The 19,882-nt window shown below is 32.2% G+C and overlaps 2 protein-coding genes across 2 annotated transcripts in view; one reads left to right on the forward strand and one right to left on the reverse strand.

Annotated features, from left to right (window-relative positions):
- Nucleotides 1-19,882, reverse strand: part of LOC111058146 (prohormone-1) — a 148,482-nt gene that overhangs the window by 20,792 nt on the left and 107,808 nt on the right. The gene's annotated exons all lie outside the window — the stretch shown is intronic.
- LOC111058127 (zinc finger protein 239) lies at nucleotides 4,890-15,587 on the forward strand. The gene is made up of 3 exons (XM_022345625.2): nucleotides 4,890-5,080; nucleotides 10,508-10,655; nucleotides 14,548-15,587. Exons 2-3 carry the CDS (start codon nucleotides 10,508-10,510, stop codon nucleotides 15,354-15,356), a joined length of 957 nt encoding a protein of 318 aa, XP_022201317.2. The 5' UTR covers nucleotides 4,890-5,080; the 3' UTR covers nucleotides 15,357-15,587.

A 19,882-nucleotide genomic window follows, 5' to 3' on the forward strand; every position in this document is an offset into this window, starting at 1 on the left:
ATAGAAATAAGAGAATGAAGATTATCACAAAAACTAGGACTACGCCCCATTTCGGAAAGCCAATTTTCTGACTCCAGCTGTTTAAAGTCTAGAACTTAGCTGAATCCCGAGCTTGAACTTGATTATGATTTTTTTTTATAAATCATGAAAAGATATATTTTCTTAGTGAATATGATATATATTGAGATTGATTATCGATGAGTTAACAATATTAATATAGGCTCTGAATGATACCATATATCAGGATGACTTGGATCACAGCTATCCAATTTAGAAGGCGGAGAAATAGAAACATGGCAATTATGTGTTCCTATCATTCCCACTGACTGCAAAACTTCAACATCACCATTGTCTAATTATAAATTGAAATTGTCTACTGCAAGGTAATGTAACTCAAAATATTGTTTTCCTACAGTTACCTTGAAAAGTGACGATTCCTGCACTGATTACAGAACGCAAAGATTCACTTTTCCGCTCTAGTGCGGGAATAGTATATTTCGCACCTAGGGCCGAAAATGAGATATTTCCGGCTCGAAATTGGTTTTTAAGTCCGAGGCCGTAGGCCGAGTACTAGAAAAGATTGAGAGCCGGAAATACATTTTTGCCCATGGTGCGAACGCTATTTTTCGCCACACCAAAAAAAAAACTTCCCAATATATAAGAAATTAAAAAATAAATAAAATTCAAACAGCCTATTTTGATAGTTTGAATCTTGGTTATGACAACTTTCAGTGTCAATTAATTTCTAACACAATTTCTAAATTTCTATACGTTCCAAGGTCCCCTGAATCCAAAAAAGTGGTTTTTGGTATTGGTCTGTATGTGTGTGTGTGTGTGGTGTGTGTTGTGTGTGTGTGTGTGTGTGTGTGTGTGTGTGTGTGTGTGTGTGTGGTGTGTGTGTGTGTGTGTGTGTGTGTGTGTGTGTGGTGTGTGTGTGTGTGTGTGTGGTGTGTGTGTTGTGTGTGTGGTGTGTGTGTGTGTGTGTGTGGTGTGTGTGTGTGTGTGTGTGTGTGTGTGTGGTGTGTGTGTGTGTGTGTGTGTGTGGTGTGTGTGTGTGTGTGTGTGTGTGTGTGTGGTGTGTGTGTGTGTGTGTGTGTATGTATATCATAATATCACTAATTAATAATTTACAATAGTGACAATATTTTTATACAATTAATATTTCGAATAATTGTTTGAATTTTTATAGCTCGCGCTTTGCGCCTGGTGCAATATCTCATGGATAGATGGATGAATAGAATTTTCATTACTATTTTGAAATAATGTGATTAAAAAATTAATATAATTGCATATTTCACAGTTTTGTCCCAAAATATATCTAAAAAATTGATTGAAATTTAAATTATGGTAACTAATATAAAAAATAGCTAATAAAAGTCGAAATTCATCAACAAAAAAAAAATGTTACTGACCGAGGTTCGAACCTAGATCATGTTTGTAATTCACTGAGCTTTGAAGTTCTGATGTATTACACCTTTACGCTCTCGGCCATTGCACATTTTTGATCAAAGAGGCCTGTAAGTCAGGTAACGTATGTAGGCTACTATAATATAGTGTATAGCAGCAAACTTGAAGCCGGTTTGCCGGCATTTTCACAACAAAATATTGCTCTGAAAATAGTTAAATCATAGAGAAAACATTCGAAGATTCAATCTTGAGTGGGCCTAATGTTTTCTCTATATGGTTTGATATTGAAGAAAAATTATCTAAAAGTTTTAATAATGAGTTACGGAAAAATTACTAGGAATTTTTCAGTCAAGGCTGAGTTTCACATTAGGCTTACCTTAAACTTTAGATCTCTGCTGTATTTTCCTATTATTATTGTTGATTGTATTGCATTAAGAAGTGGAATTCGATAATAAAAAAGAAACAATTATTACTCTACCACACTTTTAAATATTGATACAATTATTGTACTTTGATTTCAAATTCGATTCTTCACTTTTAAATACTTGCGATATGTACCTTTCTGACAATGGACAATGCAGCCAACATTATATTGTTGAGGCTATGGAGATATCATCGTATTCTATTGTTTGATATCAAAAACACAATAATAAATATTAAATTATGAAACAGTAATTCATAAAATATATTATAGACAGCGATTCACGATACATAATTATATAGATTATTACAGTCATTATGAGATTATCTCTCTATGATTTTTGTGAGATCGGACACGATCAGCTGTTATTCAAGGTCATTTTACAGCCCTAGGGCCGTAAAGTTTTACCGGCCTGGTCGGAAAACAATCACTTTCGGCCTCCATATGATGCACGTAAACCAGCTCATTACATCCAAGTGTGGCGAAAAAATCTTTTCTGCACTCCAGATTTGCAACATGGCAACACAAAATAGTTGGTGGGTTAAATGGAGGATTAGTGCACGAAAACAAAAATTAAGTTGGTAACAATGACTGTGGTTAGATTTAGATGAGAATCATTTCAATGGCTACCCTACCACAGTATACATATCTATATCTATAATATAATATCTATTCTGTGACCCTACATTTATGATAAAATCCTAATCTAGAAATCCAAAACAAGAATAATGTTCATCTAAATCATAATTAAATAATCATCATTTACGAATTCTCATCATTTAATAATAAATAATAGTTCTTTTCTATTGATAATAATTATCAATAATAATTATTATTATTTTAACTGCAAGAAATGAGAAAAGTAGCAAATATACATTATAAAATTCGAATTTTGAGGTTAAATGATTACTGTTCGATATTCATATAAATAGAAATAATAAAAAACATAACAATACTACAATAAATATTCACTGTTGTCTATGTTATTTTTATAAATATTTCTCAGTTTACATTGAGCATTTTTCTCGGTAATTTGAGCAAAAGTCTAAATTTCTGAATCGTGTTTCAGTAATTTTTAGCTGGATGAAACAAACTTAGGTACGATTCTTCCCGCTAGGTCACGCGCTTGTCGGTTCAGCCATCTTGTTGTGTTCAGCCATTTTGCAGCTCGGTTCAGCCAACAAGCTGCTGGCATGTATGTTGAATGTGAATTTTTTGTTCTATCTGTATTTTTTCTGATTCGTGAATGAATAAAAATGAGAATTTTGGCTGAGAATTTTCAACTTCAATTGGATTATTAATTTTTAAATGAATTAAGATTGTTATTAATAACAGCATCACACACACAAACATTTGATGGATTTCAGCCATCATTTTACCCATAATTATTCATTTTTCATATTCAATGGTAACTGTAGGAAAAGTTTAATGTGAAATATGTGAGCAAAGTTCCTCTGCTGCACTCAAGAAGCCATTCCGCCCTTGTGGTGCAGCAAACTGTCACTTTGCGCACTAGTTGCACAAATAACTATTTTGTTTGTTCATCAATTGCTGTTTCACTGGATTTGAATTTAATTGTACTGTAAATTAATTTATTTATTGGTCATTTCCATTTACCTTCTATTTTCTTTTTGCAGTGAAAAAACAAAAGCAATGAACAAAAACATAACTTTTTCGAACCCTATTCAAAACATAATTTTGTATTTCAAAAATGACAAGGTTGAGATTATATGCACACTTATTCTGATAAAGTTTTGTCTAAAAATGAGTGAGAAGAAATCACTATAATATTGATGTTACAACTGACCCTGCTCTCTTTTATTCTATGAGATTGAAGCTTATATCTCCCACAAGATTGATCTCTCAACTTAGGCTATACCTATATCTTTTTAGTTTTCGAGATATTCGCCCTTGAATGTTTGAAATTTAAAAAAAATTTTTTTCCTTGGGAATATTTTTTAAATTATTTATCACGACTTGCTTATCCACGAGTGGTTAAAGACCCAAATAGTGGATTGGCTCAGCGCTCTAGTAGGTAACTTATTTCTCAAATTACAAAATTTCCAAATTGAAAGTTGAAAATGATAACATAATTCTAAATAAGACTAGCACATTAATTGTCCTTCCATCTCAGTGGTTTGTGCCCTCATCTATAGTGGGGGTCCACGTTATAATGGCAGTGAAGAAAGATAGGAGAAAAACGTTGCCAAGTCTTTCCATTTTGCCACTGAGTGTACACAGCTGTTACTCAATTCATCCCATTGAATTTGATCTAATAATAATTATCATTTCCTTGATGAAATAATCAATTAATGTCAAATCAATCAAGAAAATATATTTTTTCATAATTTGATTCAAAAATTTGTTTCCATAACTGAGATCAGATTTTTATTTTTATACAAACCTGAAATGACGGTTAATTTAAAAAGCTGTGATACACCAATCTGAATTTCAAAACAACAGAAATTAAGTTATTTGGTAGGTATTCTATTCCATTTTTTTAATAATAGAAAAATATGAATCCTGTTCAAAATAAGTAATTTTAATGGAAATAATTCTGAAATAACCTTTCAATATTATTTATACCGGTACGAGTAGGTCTAACCTATATGTGTAGGCTAAATGAAGCATGGATGAAGTCTAGGATGGTTAGTTATCAACTTTTGAAATGTCATTTCAGGTATTTTAATTTGTGTTTCTCATACGGTAATGCTTAAAAATTATTTCATTGTTCCAAAATACATTTCAAACCAATTATACGACTTGTGTACTAAAGTATTTTGATAGAATGAAGGAAAAAAATGACGGCTGAGAACTGTTTGTTTTATTTTGTACAGTCACTGTCAAAAGTAAAAATAAAATATTCAGGCAAACAGATAACATTGCAAAGCTAGAGAAAGATGGCGCTATCTGTTTTCTTGTATGATAGAAAAGGACAACAACAGTATTGTCAATCGTACACTGCCATTATAACGTGGACCTCATTATAGTGCCAAAACTGTGCCAAAGCTAAGTGCTAATAACGGTATCTTCCATTTTTATCTTCTCTGTGGCATTATAACGTTCTCCCACTTTGGTCTGTGGTGTGTGCCCACATTTGGATTTTTAGCCGTATCCGTAACCGTAAGTGGATATTGGTAGAGGCAAAGCTGATGTCTGCTTTCTTGCTTTTTTTCATAAATTGATAAATTTATTTTTTTAATTTATAGAACATACTTATTATTTTTGAGAACTGTTTATATTTTTAAAAAGGTGAGTGCAATATTTGAATTATTCCTGTTAATTGAAACAAACATACTATGAAAAAATACTTTGCCCACTTTTAACTGATGCATTGCTGTTTTAAATACTGTTTATAAACAAAAAAAGTATAAGGATTTATTGAAATATAATAGTTGTGATAATAATTTCTTGTTGAATATAAATTTAATTTCTATTGTAATTCAGGTTTTCAATATAAACATGCCCTTGCAATAGTAAACTTTAGTGCAAGTTGTAGGTTAGTTGTACTGTAACCCAACTGATCTAGCCTACGTTTATCAATACATAATCAGCTTTTTGTTTCAATATTTTATTTTGAGATTTATTAATCTTTTTTTAATTACTTTGTTACTTTCATAATCTAGCTCTTGTAAATTTGTTGTTACATTTTCTCTTAGTGCATGTTATCTTTTGCTGCTATGACACACTTTTGCAAGTGTTTGCTTACCAGAAATCAAATTTCAAGTGCTAATTTAAAAATATTCAAGTTGATTCTCACTGTGCTAAAGACTATCAAATGTAAAACTAAATATTTACCGTATGTATATAATAAAATTAACATCACAAACTGTGAAATTGATAGAAACGTTTTGTTTTTCCACCACCTTGCATAGTAGTTAGCCTAGGCTGCTGACAAGTCATCAAATATCTAATATGATACCCAGTGTTGTTTATTATACAATGATAAATTCAATTTCTAATATATAATTCAGCAAGAAAATTTATCTTTCCATGATTCAATGTTTTTCACCATAGAACAATACTATTTCAATTTCAAATTTCAATTTCAATTTATTAAAAACACACAAAACAAGACAAAACAAAATTACAAAGATTTACGAAACAAATAAAACACAATAAAATGTTACAAATATAAAAAAGCATGGGCTTAGTGATTGGGTGTGTTGGAGAAGAGAAAAAAAAAGAGAGGAAGATACCTAGCCAACTATGGTTTCCCATGTAATAGGCAGGCAAAGAAGAGAAGAGAAGTAATGAGGAAAAAAGGAAGGGAGAAATGGGGGGAAGGAAGAAAACAGAGGAATAGGTACTTAAAATAAAGGTAAGCGAGTCCACTGAAAAATGAAAAAACTAATGAAAAAAAAAAAAAATGCTGGAGCAGAAATCTCGAGTCATATATCTAAATGGAAGAAGAAATTACTGTATGTCCAATTTTTTATATCCAGTTTAATTTTTCCGCTGATCTTATTGTCCATGAGAAAGTGATTTGGAATGAGGTTTATTATTTTAGTACCTATGTAAATTAATTGCCTCCTTATACATTCAATATTAGTGTTATAGGTTACATATTTGTTAGCAGTGGCCCTTAGATTATAATAATTAAGAGTAGAGTTTATTGTGAGAGGAAAATCGGATCTATATTTTATTAAGTACTCAATTACGGTTTTTATGTATAATTGACGTATAGTCATGACCTCAAAATCACTAAAAACCATATCCGTTGGATAGAGCCTGGGTTTGTTTAATATAGTTTTAATTATCAGTTTTTGTGCTACAAATAATTCAGCAATATGACAGTTGAAACAGCCTCCCCAAACAACTATGCCATACTGCAGAATTGACTTGACTAGAGCATGATACATCATTTTCAGGTGGTTCTTATTAAGAATTCTGTTAACTTGGTAAAATTTAAAGGATAAATATCTAATTTTTCTACATATGTATTTAATATGAACATCCCATTTAAGGTTTTCATCAATTATAATTCCCAAATACTTAGTATTATTGACTTTTTAATGGTGGGACAATCACAATTACCCAAGTTTAAATTGCACTGAGAATGAAGTCTCAAATCTTGATTCTCGTTAGGCTGCCCTACTCTATTTGCAGAGAAAGTAATGTAATTAGTTTTTTCAATATTTAATATTATGGTGAAAAGAGTCAAAGAATGTATAATTTCAATAGGTAGACGTTTTGAGCATAATCTTGAATAATATACAGTAACTGAGAAATAAGCAATAAAGTCTTATATTATTTATTTTGTATACCTATAGCAACTAGTCCTAGCCTATACATTTTTTATAGCTGAATTTCTGTTTTGTAAATTATTATAAAATGGGTAATATTACTAAAAAAATCACCCTAGTGTGGGCTATTACTTCATACTTACTTCATACTTATCTCCTTAGACATAACCAGATAACTGGATTGACTGTGTCAGAAAGTGGACCTGACTTGGTCCTTGTAGAGTTGACATATAAACTATATTATATTATTATTCGATTTTTGCAATAGAACTTTCGGGTAAATAGGTACTACTTTTTATTCCTTTACATTATCTTTTCATTATACATTAAAAATAAAATCCACCTACCTTCCGACCCTTCAACCTATACAGAGTGGGTGAAAACTCCGGAAACAGTCTAATATCTCATACACAGAGGTAATTTGTAATGGTGGGTGTGATTGGGAATCCTACTAAAATTAAAAATACTACTCTACTATGACTTTAAAAATCTGGTCCTCCATCTTGGATCCGCCATATCGAATGCAACTTCATTTTTTTCAAATAGGAAGGTGGTCATTCAATACATGATTTCGATACGGAATTTCAAGAGAAAATGAATGGCGAAAACTGTAAGGTATATGGATATCTCAAACCGTTTCAAAGATATTCACATTATTAATCAATACTATTTGCGGCAGAAAGGAAAGAGAGAAGTTTGAGAACGGCCTAATATCTTTTAAAAATGTGATTTCAAGGTAGGTGTGATTGAAAATCCTACTAAAATTGAAAATAATACTTTACTATGACTTTAAAAAGCTGATAACTAATGCCATCTTTGTCCGTTTCTTTATAATCCATTTTTATTTTTTCTAATAGGAAGTTAATCATGTGATACATGATTTTAATACAAAATTAATGGTGAAAACCGCACATCGATATCTCAAACCGTTTCGAAGATATTAACATAATAAAACAATACCATGCAAATCAGAAATGAAATAAATAAGTGGTATTGATTAAGAATGAAAATATCCTTGAAACTGTTTGATATATCGATGTGCGGTTTTCACCATTCATTTTGTCTTGAAATTCCGTATTGAAATCATGTATCACATGACCACCATCCTATTAAAAAAAAAGTTGCATTCAAAATGGCAGATTGAAGATCTGGCATACCAGATTTTTAAAGTCATTTTCAATTTTGGAAGGATCCCTAATCACACACACCTTAAAATCACATTTTTTATGAGATTCTAACCCATTCTTGAACACTTTTCTTTCCTTTCTGCTTCAAATAGTATTGATTAATGATGTGAATATCTTCGAAATGGTTTGAGATATCGTTTTGCAGTTTTTGCCATTCATTTTTTTTGAAATTCCATTTTAAGGCTGTGCAAAGGTTAAAAATAAACTTTTAACTCGTGATATTTTCAAAGTTTTTTGATTTGTATATCATCAAGCTATCAAAATGAAAAATTTTTCTCTGGAAAACATTTTTTTCTGATCATCTTTTTTGAGATATGAGCGCCCAAAGTTTAAATTTTTGGGACAACATTTCAAATTCGGTAAGAGATAAATCTATGAGATTCAGAGCATAGATTCTTCATGGTATTGTTGATCTAGTAAAACAAGAATAGTGAAACAAAAATTTTCTGAAAATATCAATTTTAAAGACAGCTATCCAATTTACTAAAAATAACTTTTAGTTATTTTTTTATTTATTTTTGGTAAATTGAATTACTTTTTCAAAAATTGATATTTTCAGAAAATTCTTTTTTTCTAGATCAACAATACCATGAAGAATCCATCCTCTAAATCTCATGGATTCTTATCATACCGAATTTGAAATTTCCTGTCCCATAAATTCAAACTTCAGTTGCTCTTATCTCAAAAAGTCATGATCGGAAAAAAATGTTTTTCTGAGAAACCTTTTTCATTTTGATAGCTGGATGATATACAAATCGAAAAACTTGGAAAAATATAACGAGTAGGCTAGAAAGTTTATTTTTAGCCTTTGCACAACCTTAAAATCATGTATGGCATGACACCTTCCTATTAAAAAAAAAAATTAAGTTGCATTCAATATGGCAGACCAGATTTTAAAAGTCATTGAAGCAGTATTTTCAATTTTAGTAGGATCTTCAATCACACTCACCGTCAAATTGCCTTTGTGTTTGAGATAAAGCTGTTCTTGGACTTTTCACCACTCTGTATAGTCTGCTAGTTAGTAGATTTCCAATAGCAAGTCAGCAATTGATAGTTTGCTTCAGTGAATAGAAAAATCATACTTCTTTGGGTGACATTTATTTCGTACAAATTTCAAATGTGGCAAAACCAGGAGATCAAATAACATTCTGTTATACTGTGTTTATCATCTAAAACTATTGTAAAATTCAATATGGCCATTTTAAAGTAAAAACCCAACCTTGTCTTACATAATTAAACAGAACCTTTTCCATTATTAAAATTGAACTCTAGCAGGTCCAAGAAACTCAATTCTATTTTGTCAATAAGGCACTTGTGATATGTTTAAGACATGCGCCTGCTTGCTTGTACCTCAAGTTACATCCAACTTATGCTTCAAAGGGCCTCATAGACCTCTGTAAATAATAGTCTATTTATATGAAAAATGAATGCCTGTTTGTTTGTTCCCTATAGACTTGAAAACTACTTGACAGAACGGCATGAAACTTTGGGAATATGTTGTGTGAATATTGGGGATGGTTTCTGACCAGAAATTTTATTAGGGGGGCCAATAATAATTATTTATTATCCCATTTAACAGACCTATGTTTTCGAAATTTTCGGCCAAGCGGCTACCGGAGAACGGTAGATGATCATGATTCAAGATCATATTGTGACAATATGATTCAGCATCTAAAGTTACCACCCTGTGATAAATTGTGTACTGGTATTAAAACGGTAGTTTGGAGTTGGGAAAAATTATTCACCTCATGAAAGGGAGTTGTTCATATTGCATTCATATTACTGAAGAATGAAGAATAATTAACATTTTTTTAAAATTCAGCTTAGCTTATATTCATCCTAAAATGGAAGATTGAAAGAATATGGAATTCTGTTTAATTCATATGTACATCACATATTTTCTGGACAATCAACAACTATGAAAACATTAAATTCATCTTTGAGATACTGATTTAACCCATCTATTTTTATTTTTATTTCAACACTTTACTGATAGATATTACTACCAATTGATTGAGAGTAATATGTTTTCGGAATAATAAATGCTACATGACTAAGCACATAGGAAGTCTGTATTGAGATGTGAATGAAAATATTGATTGTCAGATAAATTTCATGATTCACCAAATAAAGTCAAGTGTGACTTGAGATACATTGACTTTTGGCGGTACGAAATTCGCCGGGTTAGCTAGTAGTCTATAATAATAATAGTCTTGCCATTGAAGTTGAATGTGTATGTGTTGCAGATGGCGACAGTTACTGTTAAAAAGGAGGAGGAGGTGGAGGATGATAGAAGCCAGCAACCAGCTGCAGTGGGAGATGATTGCAGCCAAGAATATGATATAATCCCTGGCGACAACATGATCATGATCATCAAAGAGGAGGGTGCAGATGGTGAGTTGCATTTCAAATTATTGATTGACCAGGGTCTACACATAATTATCACTGTCTCTATAGTGTTGCTGTAAGTTATGGAAACAGCTTGATATTTATTTCACAAGGAAGATTTGACTGTTTTCTTCTTGAGGGATCCTAGGCTATCAAGGAAACAACTTTTTTGTGGCTTCAAAATTTTGGTTCATCTTGGATCTGGCATTTTGAATGCAACTTCATTTTTACTTCCCTTGCCCTATTACCATAGGTAAGGAAAGTATTGCTTTCCGAAAAAAATTCAGGTACGCCCAATTTCTATATGTTTCAAGGTCCCCTGAGTCCAAAAAGTGGTTTTTAGGTATTGGTCTGTATGTGTGTGTGTGTGTGTGTGTGTGTGTGTATGTGCATCTGTTCACACGATATCTCATCTCCCAATTAACGGAATGACTTGAAATTCGGAACTTAAGGACCTTACAATATAAGGATCTGACACATCAATTCGGATCAAATGCAATTCAAGATGGCGGCTAAAATGGCAAAAATTTTGTCAAAAATAGGGGTTTTCGCGATTTTCTCGAAAACGGCTCCAACGATTTCGATTAAATTTATAAATTTGTAGGCCCACCTAGAATAGTCATCGATAAGCTCTATCAACTGCCACAAGTCCTATATCTAAAAGTTCCAGGAGCTCCGCCCCATCAATGCAAAGTTTGATTTTTGATTCCCAATTATCAGGCTCCAGATACAATTTAAACAAAAAATTTCGAGTGGAAAAGATTGAATTTCTACAATTAATGTTCAGTAGCATTTCCACCTAAAATTGGAAATAAGCACGAAATTCGAGTAAATGTGATTATCGAATTGCAAATTGTTGGCAACTGTTGATTCTATTAAATGATTCACTTTGAAGAGATAGCAGACTTCGTATGTCTCCAGCGTTATTGTCCTGTCAACAGCTGGCTCAGAACTTTGTTTATAAGTAGACTTGAGATGCGCGTGAACACTAGCGTCAGGTGATCAATTTTCATAACGGCAAGGAAAGTTGTGTGAGTGTGCCACACCAGATTTTTTTCAAGTTATTATTCAATCTCTTGATTCATTGTTGTGACTTAAGAATCTTTGTTATTGATATGGCATTTTTTTCTAGGGTGGAATAGCACCCTTATTTTCATCCCTAGAATTTTTTTAATATTTTTACCAGTAACTACAATCATGTAGGCTACAAATCATATTCTGCAATAAAAAAATTGACAACTTTGGCCATTTTTTTGCAAATTAATTAGTAAGTGAATGGGTTAAACCACAAACATTCACAAATATAATAACCAATTTCCATATTCAAAGCTGCTTACCTCAGAAACCCATTATGATAAAAAATTTACTTGGTCTTACATTTTAGTAAAGAATCTTCTCTTTCATTTGATGTGAATAATTCATGAAAAAATATATTTGGAAAGTTCAACTCACTCATTTAAAAAAAAAAAACAGGAAAATAGAGATATTGCTTTCATTTTCACGTTATCCACAGTTTTTTGATGAATAAAAATGGTTGGAGATGGATTTCAGGCTACTTAGCATATAGAGCATGAAATTCTATACGATTTGAGACCAATCGCAAGCTCCTATCATGTATGAGACTCAATTTAGAGGCTGTTGGATATTGGTAGAATCTTAAAGAAAAGGAAAAAAATTAAATTCACCATTATTCTACGCAGCTGCAACTTTTTATTTGTAATCAAAAGAATAGAATCGTTCATTGGAGGGAAAATTTGAAGAGAAAATGGAGAGTAGAACATTTTCTATTTCCACGACCACATTTAAAATTTCTTGTATCAGGTATCTCACGAAAAAGATTGATTTATGATAACCATGCAATATCACAAGATCATAATTGTCCAATATTTTTCTTAATTAGCCCAATCAACAAAGACAAAAAAATTGGATTTTGCGCAACTAATTAAGGGAAACCTGAATTTGACTCATTTTTGAAAATTCCAACTCAGCACTCAATGGAGATAGAGAGCTCCAAATTATTGCATTTTATTCTTAACTTTTTTATCTTGAAAAAAGTTGAGGCTGTGCAAAGGCTGAAAATAAACTTTCTACTCGTGATATTCTTCAAAGTTTTTCGATTTGTATATCATTAAGCCTTAAAAATGAAGTTTTCTCTTGAAAACATTTTTTTCTGATGATTACTTTTCGAGATATGAGCGCCTAAAGTTCAAATTTTTGGGACAGAACATTTTAAATTCGGTAAGAGATAAATCCATAAGATTTAGAGGATAGATTCTTCATTGTATTGTTGATCTAGTAAAACAAAAATTTTCTTAAAATATCGATTTTTAAGATAGTTATTCAATTTACTAAAAATAACTTTGAGTTGAGCTAGCTATTTTTCAAAAATTGAATAAATTTTTCAAAAATTGATATTTTCAGAAAATTTTTGTTTTACTAGATCAACAATACCATGAAGAATCCATCCTCTACATCTCATGGATTTATATCATAACGAATTAGAAATGTTCTGTCCCAAAAATTCAAACTTCAGGCACTCATATCTCAAAATGATATGATATTTCAACTTGAAAATGTGACTGTTGTGGTCACGAAACCATCGTCATGTACTAATAAATCAGTGTAGAATTTGACAACATATTTGTGTTTTTATTCAAAATGATATGACTTGATTTGGCATTAATCTCAAAGAACTGGAAAAGAAACCGAAAATACGTTGTTTTTTGGGGCACTCTGTAAAAAGCACCAGGGCTAGAAGGTCAACCTTTTGTATTCAAGCTGTCGAATACTCCAGAATCATTGCATAACAAATTTAGCATAATCGGAATTAACTCCCCAAGCAGCCTTTTTTCACTACTTTGTGAATGGACTCACTTAATAATTATCATGAATGTCATTATGCAGGGTGTTGTGAAAAAAAGGTGCCTATTAGTCAGGGCGTGATTCCTCTCATCAAAAGTTCTAATTAACATAGGTCCGAAAATGCTTATTTACCAAGTTATACAGGGTGAAAGATTTCGTCTGAATTTCAGTTTCCCTGCCGACAGGTATTTGTTTGCTGTTAATTAAGATGTAAAATTTAGCGTAATTTATGTGAAATGATCTGAAAAATTAAATAAAACCGTTTCCAGACCTGTAGCTACAGTAATTCTCAAGATATGTGATGAAAATCAAGTTCCTTCAAGGTTTGAAGCAGATTTACTTTGCTAAATATACAATAAACACCAAAACTTTTCACAGAACTTGTAGAAAATCTAATTTTGAAGAGAAATATGTATAATAAGTCTATAATAGACAAACGCAACCTTGAAAAAATAATCCCCAATTACATACAAAACACATGAAAAATAGACAAAATCTGTTAAGTTCTCTATTTTTCATGCGTTTTGTATTTAAGGATTATTTTTTTGAGGTTGCGTTTGTTATATAGACCTATTCTACATCTTTCTCTTCTAAATTAAATTTTCTACAAGTTCTGCAGAAAAAATTGTACATTCAACCTAGTAAATCTGCTTTAAACCTTGAAGGAACTTGTTTTTCAGGACCAAGTTTTGCGTATTTTATCACATATCTTAAACATTACTGTAACTAAAGGTCTGTAAATGGTTTCATTCAATTTGTCAGGTCATTTTACATTAAGTACGCTTAATTTTACATCTTAATTAACAGCAAACAAATACCCGTAGGGCTTTGTTTTGGCATAGGAACTGAAATTCAGACAACATCTTTCACCCTGAATAACTTGGTAACTAAGCATTTTCGTACCTATGTTGATAGGAACTTTTTTCCTTCTTTTGATGAGAGGAATCACGCCCTGACTCATGGGCACCTTTTTCCAGAACACCCTGTATAATATCCTTCTTTCATAATTCACAAGTTGTATTATTGATGATTGCAGATAAGCAAGAGGATGAAGGAAGTTCAGTGAAGAAGAGGAGAAAGAAGAGGTCTTCAAAGTGCAGCACATCTGGCCGAGACGGTGCAACAGAAGTGGGTGGACTGAATGAGCATTCAACCTCTCCAGTGGAAAAGTGCACTGAATCATCTGTTACTGATAAAGAGACTAAGCTCTACAAGTGTGCTCACTGTAGCTATAATACACCATCCTTCTGTTATTTGAAGAAACACATAAGGAAACACATTGAGAAAAAACCATACAGCTGCGGAATTTGTGACTACAAAAGTACTAGGTTAGATACTTTGCAAATACATTTCAGAAAACATACAGGAGTAACACCATTCAGCTGCAAATTTTGTGATTACAAATGTGCCCAAGCAAATTCTTTGAAAATACATACCAGAACACATACAGGAGAAAAACCATTCTTCTGTAAAATATGCGACTTTAAATGTGGTAATTCAGGCAGTTTGTACAGACATAACAGATTACATACAGGAGAAACTCCTTACATCTGCGAACTGTGTGACTTTAAATGTGCTGAGTCAGGTAATTTGAAAAAACATATTAGAACGCATACAGGAGAAAAACCATACAGCTGCAAATCTTGTGATTTCAAAACGGCTCATTCAAATTCTTTGAAAAGACATAACAGAACACATACAGGAGAAAAGCCATTCTTTTGTAAATTTTGTGACTTTAAATCTGGTAATCAAGGCAGTTTGAACAGACATATGAAATTACATGCAGGAGAAACTCCCCCCAGTGGCGAATTGTGGACTTTAAATGTGCTGAGTCAGGTAATTTGAAAAAAAAAAACATTTCAGAATGCATACAGGAGAAATACCATTCTGCTGCAAATGTTGTGATTTCAAAACGGCTCATTCAAGCTCTTTGAAAAGACATAACAGAACACATGCAGAAGAGACAACTCCTAGCTGATAATGAAATGATTCCTATTATACAATATGGACCGACTATGTGACAATTAATTTTCCAGCTTGCCTGCACATACTTGTTATTGAAAATGTTACATTATTTTTGAGTGTTTCAATTCTGTCAATTCCTATTCTCTTATCTAACTTTTCTATACATTTAGAATTGATACAATCTTATTAATAAGTGAAAATTGATCGATTATCGATCGCCGCCATAATGGATGGCTGTATCCAGACTACTAAAGAACACACCCCAACACTCGATTCAAGATGGCGCCGGTCAAAGATAAAAAATACTGCGTAATCCAGATGGCTACCAACTGACCCAACTCCCATTTGTCCCAATTTATCAGCTGATCAAATTTTATCACCTGGATTATGCAGTATTTAGTTATGACTGGCGCCATCTCGAATTGAGTGGTGGGTTCTATTCTATTGTTAATAATTGATTTGCGAGTTTTATTTTTTAATTATGCTTATTTGCTTAGATGGTGGATTTGATGAGACTGCTTCCGCCCTGTCTTTCAATGATCCTTGGGGGGCGGGTCTAGCTTGAAGGGCATACTTGGTTGGGATTCCTGTAATACCGAGTTTTGATAACTCTTTAGAGTTCTCCTCTACCGTTACTTTCAGTTTAACTAATTGTTTAACTAATGATTCAGTTTCTTGCGACAAACGTGTGTTAGTATCACAAACAATCTTTAGGTTTTTGTTTAAATCTTTCAATTGATCCGCAGTTTCGTAGCTTTTGACTAAAGACTCTCCATACTTAAAACTCTCCAACTCTTTACTTATCCGATCTTGTTTTTCCTCTATCCTGGTCAGTCTAGCCATCACCAAATCGAAAGCCTTTTCCACATTAAAATCTGAGATCGTAGCCTGGTTATCATATACATGCTTGTTAGGGCAAACTACTCCCTTGGAACAAATTCTACTTCTATTAAATTTGGGGCAATCTTCTCTAGAGGCCATGACTGGGTCTCAATAATAATAATGTCTCTGGTCGAGGGTACATTACGACCAGAGGAGTTTATTCAAAATATAGACATGATTACCAAAAACATATAAGGTACAATTATTTTCAAAGTATTCATACAATTGGTTGATTATTTGCTGATCTAAGAAAAAGTAGCCCCCACTAAGTAGATATGAAAATGCCACTAATTTTGCTATTGTTTTATATTTCATGCCAAAACTAAAAAATTGTAATAAAGATACATCTTGCCAGTCATTAGGAGTTTTGTGATTTATTAGTTGTCTTGATACAGCCATCCATGAGGGCGACAATTGACCAGGGCTTTAGCTATCAGGTGAGTCAATCATACAACTTTTATGAGGGAAAATTATACTGCAGTTCAAGAAAAAATGTTGTTTATAATTCGAACATAAAACTTCTTGCTTTCGCAAAATGATTGAGATCCACAATGTGTCTTGTGATAACTGTTTTGCCCAAGCAATTAAGTCACGTTCTAGGCTCTTAATACATGGATAGCTATTTCAATGATTTTAATAATAAATTTTCATGATTTATTTTTACTTTATGATTTAAATAAAATATTTTGTTTATGAATTATATTTCTACATTATAAAACAATCTGGCAACGTTGCAAAGCTATTTCAATGATTTGAATAATATATTTTCATGATTTGTATTTACTTTATGATTTAAATAAAATATTTCGTTAATGAATTATATTTCTACATTATTAAACGATCTCGCAACGTTGCAAAGTCAGAAAGGGATAGTGCCATGTGCTTTGTAGAATGATAGACAAATAGTTACTCAAATACTGCCATTATAACATGGATCCCACTAAAGGGAAGCGATTCTCCCTATTATTGTTTGTGATGATTCAAAGTTGTGAAAATTGTCTTTTATATGCAACTCCTTGAATTAATGAAATTTAATTGATTGGGCGATGAAACAAAGATGATACAAGGATGTTATGGCTGTGCAAAGGCTGAAAATAAACTTTCTACTGGTGATATTTTTGAAAGTTTTTCTATTTGTATACTATCAAGCTATCAAAATGTAAAAGTTTTTTCAGGAAAACATTATTTTTTCCGATCATTACTTCTTGTGATATGAGCGCCTAAAATTTAAATTTTTGGGACAGAACATTTCAAATTAGGTAAGAGATAAATCCATGATATTCAGAGGATAGATTCTTCATGGTATTGTTGAAATATTAAAACCAAATTTTTCTGAAAATATCAATTTTTGAGAAAGTTATTCAATTAACTCAACTAAAAGTTATTTTTGGTCATTTTTAGTAAATTAAATTACAAAAATTGATATTTTCAGAAAATTTTGGTATTACTATTTCAACAATACTATGAAGAATCTATCTTCTGAATCTCATGGATTTATCTCTTACCGAATTTGAAATGTTCTATCCCAAAAATTTAAATTTTAGGCGCTCATATCTCAAAAAGTAATGATCGGAAAAAATGTTTTCCTGAGAAAACTTTTTCATTTTGATAGCTTGATAGTATACAAATCGAAAAACTTCAAAACATCACCAGTAAAAAGTTTTATTTTTAGCCTTTGCACAGCCTTAATCAAATACTGCCATTATGACGTGGACCTCACTATAGGAAGATGATACTATAGTGAGGTTCACGTTATAATGGCAGTGGAGAAAGATAGAAGAACAACGTTGCCGATCCTCTGTCTTGTCAATGCCTTCTTTAGACGGTAGCTGATAATGGTTTATTGATGTAATATTAACTGTTTATTCTCGTTTGAAATAATCAATTATATTCTTTTAAGCAAGAATTTATATTTCTCAATCATTCCATAATGAATTCCCATAATTAAGATTGAATATTTTGTGAATTGATAATTCTACATTGTTGAAAGACGATCTGGCAACAGAGTAAAGCTCGAAAGAGATAGCGCTATCAGCTTTCTTGAATTATAGACAAGGATAGCAATACCATTGCTACTCAAACACTGTCATTATAACGTGGACCTCACTATAGGAAGATAATATAAGGATGTATAGACAAGGATAGCAACACCAATGTTAATCAAACACTGCCACTATAACGTGGACCTCACTACAGTATGACGTCCTTTGTGTCATTGTTCTTTGAGGCAAGCCTCAAAGCTTTTGAGGAGGGTTGATTTAGTGGGCCTCAACAGGTGACAAAGAGAATAAAATGATGAAGGAGAAGAAGAAAAAGAAGAAGATCGAGGAGATGAGTAAGTGGGAGAGAATTAGTCTGGTGACAAGATTCTGTTTGGAAAGGTCTTGTCCTGACAAAGAGAAGAAGAAGGAGAAAAAGGGAAGGAAAAAAGGAGAAGACGAGGAGGAAGGAGAAAAAGGTAGTCTCCAGAAGCACTGCTCTTCACTAAGACCAGTCATTCTTTAAAGCTCCAACTCCGTTCTCTCACTATTTAGTCTGGTTGTGTCTGCTCTTTATAGGGGTCGTTTATTAACCCAGATTAACCTTCCTTCTCTCCTACTTCTTGTCACCATGGTCATTTTTTTTATTTTGCTGAGGATGATGTCCACATGTGCCCTAGGCGTGTTCATGGGTGGAGGGAATCAATTTTAGTTTTTCCAAATTCTAATTCAATTATTTGTCATAAAAAGTAGCCTATATACAAATTGATAAAATTAATATTCTCAATCACAAAATGGCACTACCGGCAAACAACAACTTGTGTGCTGACAGTGAGTTTGAACAACTATAGGTTTGATAAACATTTCAAAAGAAAAAATATAACTTATTATAAACAACTAACCTAAACAAAACTACAGATTACTACAAACAGATTGTATGGGTATGCATCTGTAACCGCCCCCAGATGGGGTTAGAATTACGAGATCTCTAAAATACTAAAGGGCGAGTCATGGGACTGGACAAACAAAAAACTTTAGCTTTATATTTAACTTGGGAAATTTTATTAAATGAATTAATCCGATTTAAATTTGGACAACAATAATAATCTGTATCGTTTCATTGCACATTATTATAAAACTGCCTGTAAGATTTTGCTAACTGTTTACAATGGTAGCGTGAATTTTATTCATTTTTTTACTTCAAAAAATAATTGGGGACTCGGTCAATTTGGAGATCTCAACATGAGCTAGACTAATATAATGGAACACCATATCTAGAATTAATAATCCCATTTTGATTTGAACTGGTCACAGTATAGGGTGTTCTCTAATATTATAAATCTTCAACACACACATTCACTTCCCCAATTATTTAAATTATTTCATCATAATGCACGACTAAAAATAATACATTTTTAAAAATTTGCACAACAAACAGTTAATTTTGGGCCTTCGAGACCTGAGGCTACCTCTGGATTTAATTGTGACTTCGTCCGCGGCTTGATTCGAACTTTTCCACGCAAATTATGTTCCCCTTCCACCAAC

The sequence above is a fragment of the Nilaparvata lugens genome, chromosome 14, assembly GCF_014356525.2.
Source record: "Nilaparvata lugens isolate BPH chromosome 14, ASM1435652v1, whole genome shotgun sequence".
Classification (NCBI taxonomy): Eukaryota; Metazoa; Arthropoda; class Insecta; order Hemiptera; family Delphacidae; genus Nilaparvata; species Nilaparvata lugens.